This window comes from Apis dorsata, unplaced genomic scaffold, assembly GCF_000469605.1.
Source record: "Apis dorsata unplaced genomic scaffold, Apis dorsata 1.3 scaffold_133, whole genome shotgun sequence".
In the NCBI taxonomy this organism is placed as follows: domain Eukaryota; kingdom Metazoa; phylum Arthropoda; class Insecta; order Hymenoptera; family Apidae; genus Apis; species Apis dorsata.
This window is the reverse complement of record NW_006263426.1, coordinates 1,039,127-1,049,202: the sequence shown is the minus strand read 5'-3', so window position 1 is coordinate 1,049,202 and position 10,076 is coordinate 1,039,127. Positions and strand designations below refer to the sequence as shown.

General features: G+C 32.0%; 1 protein-coding gene across 1 annotated transcript in view; it reads left to right on the top strand.

Annotated features, from left to right (window-relative positions):
• The first annotated feature begins 6 nt into the window (after positions 1 to 6).
• LOC102676592 (head-specific guanylate cyclase) overlaps positions 7 to 10,076 on the top strand; it is a 50,498-nt gene continuing 40,428 nt past the window's right edge. The window contains exon 1 of the mRNA XM_006613084.2: positions 7 to 648. Coding sequence (XP_006613147.1) covers positions 409 to 648 — 240 coding nt within the window. The 5' untranslated portion in view covers positions 7 to 408. The remainder of the gene's footprint in view (positions 649 to 10,076) is intronic.

Here is a 10,076-nt window from a genome sequence, read left to right as displayed (position 1 = left end):
GATCGCTGCCCGAGGGTGCACGAGGGTGGACGGTGGTCGCGGCAGGTGTCTGACCGGGCACGAGCTCTAAGGGCAATGATGCGAGTGGATTGGCCGACACGAGGACCAGACAGGACAGAGAGGAAGAATCCGCGAGGGGAACGTTGAAGGTTGAACGACTGGCCAATTGTGGCGGAGGAAGAAACGCGGCGGAAAGAAGAGGAAGGGAGGGCAGAGACGGTGTCAACTGCACAGCTGATCGCTGATAAACATGAGAGTGCCGCGTAACGCGAGCGTTGTGTCCGTTTGTTAACTTGATGCCATCCAATCGAACGATCCTTATCCACCGTGTGACAGAGTTGTAGAGAGTTGTCCGAGCTGTTCATATCCTCGATCCCTTCGAGCAAAGGGATTCGCATCGAGGACAACATGGCATGCCCTTTTTCGCGGGATCTCTCGAAGGCTGGCTGCGACGAGCAGGCTGGCAGGGGGGACAATGATCGTTCGAGGATCGCCAGATTGGGAAGAGACGATGGTGGCAAGTCTAGGCAATCGTCGTTCGAAGTCACCTCGTTGCTGATGAGGGAGGAGACCGAGGACGCGGAGGACACGCAGACCCTCAACCTGAAGCACCTGAGGGCGGCTGTGCTCGTGCTCACGAATCCATCGGTATCGTCTTTATTATTACATCTATCTATCTTTCTTTGCGTTTCTTTTTTATTTATTTTTTTCTTTTTCTTCTTTTCTTTGGAAGTTAATTTACCTGTTAGTTTGTTTACCTGAGCTAGATTAACGAAGTATAAGAAGTTTGGAGTATTGCATTGACGAATCCATCGAATGATCGTGTTTATAAATTTATCTTATCTTTCTTTCAACTGATGGTTAATCCGATATTTGTAATAACAGATTACGAAATGTTATTTCACACGTACGTTGAGATAAATAAATAAATATATTCGTATATATATGGTTTTGCGATAAAATTCTTGGAACGGAGAAAGTTCGACGAGGTATTGCGAGCTTGACAAAAGTTTGGAAAGACTTGGCGGAACGCAAAGACCAAGTTTGGTATAGGTTTGGGTAGAACGAGGAAAGAAAGATGGAAATTTATGCGACTTCATACTCGCCTAGTTTGTCGTCTTTCGATAAATTTTTCATAAAACTCGGGAATTCAATTTTCTCGGCCACCTATTCTCCTTCGTCTCTCGATTCCGCGCGCAATTATTGCATCCGAGATTCGAAAAGTATGTGTGATTCATGTGAATGATACAATTCGTCGATTAGAAGGAAAAGACTCGTGATAAATATAGATATAGGTGTTTGAAAAGTTTGTGAATAAGGGTAAATTAGTTTCTCTTCTCAAGAATGAAAATTGAAACACATTTTTTAAGCATGAGTTATTTATAGAATACTTTTTTCTTTTACTTCAATTTTTTTTTTTTAATTCTTTTCACTTTTTGATTAAATCTTTCTTTCTTGAAGTTTACACGAATGAAAATTTTAATTAATGTAATTGTATAATATTTTCATTAATGAAGAATGTATTTAAGAAAATATGAGTTATTTAAAGTTAAAATTTAAAAAAATAATCTCGCAATCATACTTGCAAACAGATAGCAATTAGTTTTTTTTATTCATAATTTTATTTAATTGTTGTTCTTTTTGTTCTTTCTTACGTAATCTTTATGAAAGTATTTTTATTATTTTTCAAATACTATTTATTACAATTTGTTTTTTTTTTTTATTATTATTCAAAGAAAATATATTATTCCAAAGCTTTGTCATCGATTAAACTTCGATACAGTTGAATAGCAGATGTCACCGTTATTATTGATTTATATCACTTTTTAACATTATCTTGATATATTTTAAATGTTTCTATTCGAGGTATGGAATTGAAAACAAATTACTTGGAAATAGAATCGTTAAAAAGTTAATAGTTTTTAGCATATTCAATTCTTTTCGTGAATTCATCTTCTTATAGAGATAATAAATATTCAAAATGATAGATATTCGCTTAAATTTCCGCAAATCAATGTATTTCATAAAAATTCACAAGTTCTATTCATTGCAAATGACGTTTACGATACTGGCGAATTAAATAAATGGAATCAAGAGTGTATTATGCGTCATGTTAATAGAGCATTTAAAACATCTCTCAAAAATCATTATTCATTAACAGAAAATAGAAATAATTTTGGAGAAACAAAATTATTTACTCATAACTTTTTTTTAAAAATAAAATTTCCAATGTAAAAAATTGATAAAATTAATAGGATTATATATATATTTTTTACTTCAGAAATCATTTATCAAAATCCAAAAAATTTCCACTATTTTTCTCTTACCTCTAAAAACGCGTTCTTCTTCAAAGAAATTTTCTATCTCTCCTGCAAAAAAAGAACTGAATCTTTTTGCACCGCCAACGCAATTACAACCCTGTTTTTCATTAGAAATAAAAAATTACCGTAACAAAAACCATTCCTCATCTTGAAAATTATTCGCCAAAATCCAAAAAATTTCCTTTACTTTTCCCTTATCCCTCCCTTCTCCCTAAAAAAACTCGACTTTTTTGCACTATCAACGCAATCCTCCTTGTTTCTCTAAAAATAAAAAATTCACCATAATCGTCCAACGTTTCGTACGCATCAGATTAACCTAATCGCAGGAAACCAATGGAGAAGATCGATTCATCGATCGTCCCCAGTATCGTTTTGTTATTAAACGCGATCGTTCCCAAAGAAATATACGTTGTCCGCTATTGCTGATACAAATTAGAATTCTTCCTCGCGAGCGAATTGGGTTGGAAATGTACAATAAACGTGAACAGAGATACCCTCCTATTTTTTCCATCACCCAAAAAAAATCGTTCAAGTTTCTTCCTTTATTTTTTCAAATCCTTGCCCGATTTAATTATGCTCCTCCAACGAGTTCGCGCAGAAAATATTTTTCGCGCCAATTTCTCGAAAAAGTTAGAATCGTTCCGCGGTTTTATCGTCTTACGCGGATAATCGACGAGCTAGCCATTCGACGAATTTCGCGAGTTTCTTTACTTCCTGCGGTTTGTGCCTGGCGAATTAATTCGGGGATAGTTTTAATTAAAATACCGAGGAGAGTGGTTTTCTCCAACCAGGGATCGATTTGCTCGGGGTTTTTATTTTCTCGGTGAAATTCGACTGATTTCGTTGTACATAGGAAGTATTGAAATTTTGGGAAAATATTAGCTTTTCTAGTTTTTTTTTTTTTTTTCGTTATGATTTCAATAGAGAAAAATAAATTTTGTTGTTTTCTTTATTAGATATATTTGATTTTTTTAAATTAATTTTTAATTTCGTGGATTACGTGAATTATTATTACGTTACAAAGTTTATTTTCTTATTAATATATTTTCTTATTATTACGCTTGTATCAGTATTGCAATTTTATAAAAATTACGAAATTACGAAGAGATGTTAATGTGCGATATAAATTGTAAAATAGTGAGAAATATGAAGAATATTGTAGAATTTGAATTGAATAATGATAAGATAATGTTGATAAGATTTCTCTTCAACTATCGAATAATAATTACAACCGTCAAATAACATTCGAAATAATAAAATAATCATTTCCTATTATTTAATTGTTCTATCTCTTAAAAACAATTAGTAAAACTGATGCAAAGAAGGAAATGAAATCTCGTATAAATCACGAAGCATTGGTTATTACGTTCATTAAATCTCTTGTCGTTATGGAACAAGCTTAAGTTTCTTCTTATATTAATTATATTGCCTCGGATGGCCTTTTAATAAGTTAATTTTCCAATTATCGTATCTTTCTTAACTTCCTTAACTTCCCTTCCTTTTTGAACTTTATTCCAAACAAAACAAACTTCTCTTCGACAACAGATTTCGATTTAATTTCTCGGGACAAACAATTCATCCATTCGTCTTTTTCCAAAACGTATACCATTATATCTCCATATTTTTAAATATTTCATAAAATATATAAATATTTATTCTACCGATCTAATGATCCTTTCTTCTCCCATATATCATCGATTTATCGAAAAATCGGCATCAGAGCATTAAAACGAGAACATGATTCGAACTCTGAATCAGAGATCAGAATTCATTGCGAGAACCGATCCTCAAACCGAGACGAGATATCATATTTTCTTTCCCCTTCATCATAAAACTCCCATTAATTTCCAACGTATCAATTCAGAACAATCGATTCACACGTTCTTTGTAGAAAATCTCGAATACCAATTCACATTCGTAAAACGAGCATCGTTTCAACGACTCAGACCCTCTTTGACCATCAGTAAGAGAGAGAGAGAGAGAGAAAGAGAAAAGATGGAAAGAGCATGACTAATACGAGGTAACGCGTAATATGAATTTCAAATCAAACAGCGTCCCGTTTGCTAAAATCGCGCACATTGCTGTATACCCTTCCACAAGGGTACAACCACTTAATTCGAATTTGATACCTCGAATTTATCTCGCGGGGGATGATTTCCATACCGAGTGTCCGACAAGTTTTCTATCCATCATAAATTCATATTCACAACTCCTCCTCCTCTTTCTCCTCCTTTTTCTCTTTCTCTTTCTTCTTCTTCTTCTTCTTGATCATCCCACTTCTAGATCACGTCGCAGATATTTCATTTGGAAGTTATCGGATTTAAATCGGTCGGATAGCGGAAGATCTTAATGGCGGGGATTTCATCGATCCCAAATGAAAGGTTCCACCCAAAGGTGAATGGAAATAATTAACGGATCGCTTACATAATTCGAGATCAATTTTACGCGAGTTGACAAGTGGTTGGAAACGTCGGTCGGGAGCGAGATAAAAATCCAATGTGTACATTTATGATCCTTTTCGCTCGTTTAACGAAAGGGGCGAAATATTCGGATTTTCGAGTTGTTATGCAAATTTTAGAAGGAAAGAAGGAGGCTGGAAATCGCACTCCCCTCTTCCCTCTACGTGAATACGATTGTCGCTTTAATGGCGCGTCCGGTGATTCGAAAGGGTGGAAGGGCGGCAAGAGATCCCTTGTTTAATTGCATCCAGTTATTTTCAATTGCGGCTTTGAATAATTTCCAGCTGGCGAAGTCGCCGGTTTTTTTTTCGGGAAATTAATTTGGTATTTGATTTAATTGGTTTGTTCATCGGGAACAAGATGGAATCGTTCGTTGTTTGGAAGGTAATTTTTTTAATACTCAAGTTTTTTTCAAGTGTGTCAAGGTGGATTAATAGGAAGAAATAAAAGGGATTTAATGATTTAATGATAATTATATTTTTGCGTTATCACGAGCTTCTATAATGATATTAAATTTTCATAACGAAACAGAGGAGAATAATTATATTTACATATTGAAAGCAGAGTCGGGAGAAAATAAACTTGGTAAATAATATTTTTTTTTAGATTAACAAAAGTTTTTTTTAAAGAGAAAGTTTAAATAAGGATATAATATATGTATATTAAATTGCAGGAGGGGAATTTTATCGAGAGAATAAATAACTGTGGAAGTTCGAAAATAATTGGAACCTTCCAAGTTGGAAACTCTCGGAATTTATAATTTGCGCGACATCCCCATTTCAAACAGATATTCATAAATTCGTTTCCTTCTTCTAAGTAATAACTTAATAAGTTACATTAATTGCAAGTCAGTGAGTGAGATTCACTTAAAAGGAAACGAAGATTATCAATGGCCATATTATAGATTCGTACCAACATTATAATCTTTTATATTCTATAAATATAATTAATTTAAATAACGAATATTTCTTTTATCATAATATATATTATATATTTTATATATATATATTTTATATAATATTATGATAAAAAAAAAATATTCGTTATTTAAATTAAATATATATAATTATATATTCGTTATAATTAAGTAATATATATTATATATTTTCTAATCACTTATTACCAATCAAAGCATTCCAAATATTCGATCCAAAGAATTAAATCGAAATTTGAAGTCGAATCTAATCTCGAGTACACAAGAACTCTTTATCGGATCCAATCTACACACGATCCTTAACCTTCGTGATTCTGATAAAACCTGTGTGAAGTGAATCCACGTTTTTCATCCGCGATATCTACGAGAAGTAGCAACACATCCGTGTATTCCAATTTCGTCTTTCGTATAATCTACAAACGTCTCGTTTCCATCGAAGCGAAATTTATTTCGACGTCGACGAGGTCGAAAGAACTCGATCATCGAACGAAACGAAAAATTGATTCTCGATACACCATAGGCGTAACCTGTTGAGTGTCGTGCTTACCAACTTTAACCAACGTACGAAGCATGAAAGTATCGTATCGCGAAATTCTCGATGTTTCGAGGTGGATCCTCGTCTTTCGTTTCTCCATCGAAGCTTCTCCTCGAGTGGATCCCACGTTGTGAACGGATAACACACGGTGTTTGTATATACACATGTCGTGCGGTTTGAACGCGTGAATTGAGGCGGAGCGCAAGTTCAAGTAACTGCGCCACCATTCGGAATCGACGATCGTCATAATTGTATTGCGATTTCGTGGAAACGTGGCCCATTAGTCAATTGATCTGTTCACGTTTCGTTCAGTTTGCGTGAGGGAATGATTTCAAGACGTTATCGCGAAGAAGAGAGATTTAGATTCAGTAATTTCATTTTAAAAATGATTGATGAAATGATTGAATATTATTAATTATTTGGTAAAGAAGAAATTTTGTATATTTATTTTTTTTTGTTTTTCTATATTACGATATTTTAAATGTTTTAAAACGTTGCAAATAAGAATACGTGTCATATATATATCCAATTAATACTGTTAAAGTTGATTGAAATTAGAGTTTGGGAGTAACGAAAAGTAGTAAGTGAAAAATAAAAGTTAGAGAAGAAGTATAATCAGTTTAGTTAAATTGTCGATTGAATTTTAACATATTTAATGTTTATTAAAGATCGGAGAGCATCTTAGAATATCGATTTTTTCTAAAATAAAATATTATAAAACGGCAAAGAATGCAACAAAATTCAAAGGAAATAACTGTGCGTGCTAAATGCGGCAAAATTCGTATGTGAACATGTTTGCAAAAAAAGAGAATTCTTTTATATTTTTTGAAGGAAAAACTCGTGACACGCGCATTTACACATTATCCACATTAAATGTGTTATAATATTTCTCCTGCTTTTCCCTTTCTCTTTTTAAAAAAAAAAAGTAAAGCGGAAAAACACGCGGTTAAAATTCAACTGCAATTCAATTGCATGATCCAACAATTATAACACGAAGAAAATTATAATATTAGCAGAAAAAGAAAAAAAAGAAAAAAGATTTCTATTTTCTCTACAACATTATTATATTGAATCGTATATACGCAATAGCTACGCATTTGTTCAAAAGTGATACACAGAGGCAAGAACTATCAGTCCACTCGCATATGTATTGCATTTCAATAGCAAATCCTCTTTACGTAAACGCACTACAACGCTCAAACTATAAATTCCAAACGTGGATGCAGAATCTCTTCACTGGTAAATTCCAGGTTTCCCCGGTCGGAACTTGTTACTTCATCACTGTCAATCTTCATTGAAAGTCCTTCTCTCAAATGCTATTTTGAAGATTGTTATATCTCAATATGGAACTACGCAGGCCTACATAGATAAATGTCGACATATAGAACACATTCATCAAGTACTTTCAACGAGTATTCAACTTCGAAAGATCGGTTACATCATGGTGAAGTCGAAAGTCGTATTATAATATTTGAATTACGTTATTTATCCTGTTACACTTCGTTCTAGTGATTGGAAATATATTCTTTCTGTAAGGTTATATAAAGATTTTTTTGAAAAATGAGAAAAGAAGAGAAAATTAAGAAATTTTTAATTCAAATTATAAGTAGAAATGTTAGATTAAAGTCTTAAATTAAATTAAATAATTAAGTAAATTTAATATAAGATAAAAAAGTATTATTTATTATAGAATATTGACGGTAAAATTTCGCAAAAATTAATAAGATATATAATAAGCAGATTATTAATGATATTTCACGAATGAAGGAGATCGATATTGAAATATCATCGTAAAATTATATAATATTAAATAATATTAAATTGGTAATAATCATTTACATCAAATTTCCTCACTCGTGATAATCAAAATCTCTTACAAAGAAGAGAAAATTATCCTTTTGTGTAACGTTGTTCACATAAAACAACGGCGTGTAATTAGCAAATTGGCGAACAGAATTAATCGGGAAATTTATTTATGAATAATTTTTCCTCTTTTGCATTCAGGACAAATATATTTTATTATCTGTTAATTAATTGTTAAGATCGTAAGGTTCGTGCACAGGAAAATTGGAATCGATAATATCTGACTGCTATCAGATATGATATCGGTTCGCGAACTTTAAATTTCCGGGAAACAAAATTCAACTCTTTTACCTTATTATTCCCAAGAACATTGCTTTATTAACTTTCTCGGTATTTGTATCTCGACACGAAATGCGTTTCCTTCCCGTGGTAACCGAACCTTTGCCAGTGTTTGAACGCAAACAACAGCCAAAGAACACGTTGCACTTTCATTTCGAGTAGGATAAATAACGCTGTAGTTTTTAATCTTGCGAAGTAAACATCTGGCAACAACAATGATGAACATGTTGCTGGTTTGACTCGCGAGTTGAGAAAGAAATTTTAATGAGAATTTTTCTACGCGCGATAAGAATATTTTAATTGGAAAAGGGGGAGAGGGGGAAGAAATGTATATCTTTCTTTGAAATTTTTTCAAATTTATTTTTTTAAAGGATGATGAAAATAACAAACTCGAGAAGAGGGATGAAGTATATCCATTTTTCTGAATATTTTGAAAATTAATCGATATGAAATAAAAATTTTGTGATATTTAAATATATCATATAACGTGATATAAAAATATTTGGTTGCATTAAAAATTAACAATTTAAAGTATAAATGAGTTTAGAATAATTTGCTTCAAACAACAATTTAATAAATGAACAATATTGATTTTAGATGTGAAAACCTATTAAAGATAATTTTAATTTATAAAAAATAAATAATGGTAATTATTCTTTCAGCGAAAGAGATAATTCAAAAAGAGCAATCGTGCATTTAAATTTTCTGCAATAGTTTTTTTTTTTTGTCGATCCATTTCAATGTTTGTTGAAACTTTTGATATACTCTCTGCTTCGTGTTATCGTTGTACGAATCTCGCTACATAGTGATCACTCTTAAAAATACCTTGCCACATGTATAGTATACACATATATATACATTTAGCCACACAATCGGTCGAACTGAAACAGCCACATCGCTCGAATCTTTATTTTCGGACGTTTTGTTCGCTTGAAACTGATTTTTTTACAATCGATGACTCGTATCTTTGATAAATAAATTCACGAAACATATATGATCTCGTTATCACAACTTTTGTTATCTTTTCTCAATTTAGATAAAATCAACGGATTATGAAATTATAATATAAAATTATTCTATTAATAAGAATAAAATTTTATAGTATGATTCTATACAAGATTTAAATTATAGAAATATAAATTAATCGAGGATAATAATTTATAAGAAAAATAATATTAACGATAATATTTTATAATAATATTTTAATCAAAAAAACATACATTGAATCTCGCTTTTTCAATAACAAAGTTTAAAAGTATAAGTTCGAAGTGTCTATTAAATATTCATATGTTTGATATTTCTTTAACCTTTCGATAGAATTGATATAAGAATTGCTCATAATCGCCATAGAATTACTGGATAAAAAATTATACGAATATTAAAAATATAATTATAACTATCAGATAATTAAAAACTAACTTGACATATTAAAAATTATTAAATAATTTAACATCGTAATAATATTTACGACGTAATACTTCTTAGCTACTATTGATCTATAATTAAGATGCAAAATGGCGGCCAACACGAAACTTCGTTGGGATACTATAAATAAATTAAACGACACGATGGAAAACTAAATTCCTTAAGATAGTCGGTAACTCGCGCAAGAACGGAACCATGAGAGAGTCAAGAGATATCGATCGTATAACGTATTTATCCTCTTCGAGCGTGGAAATTCTTCG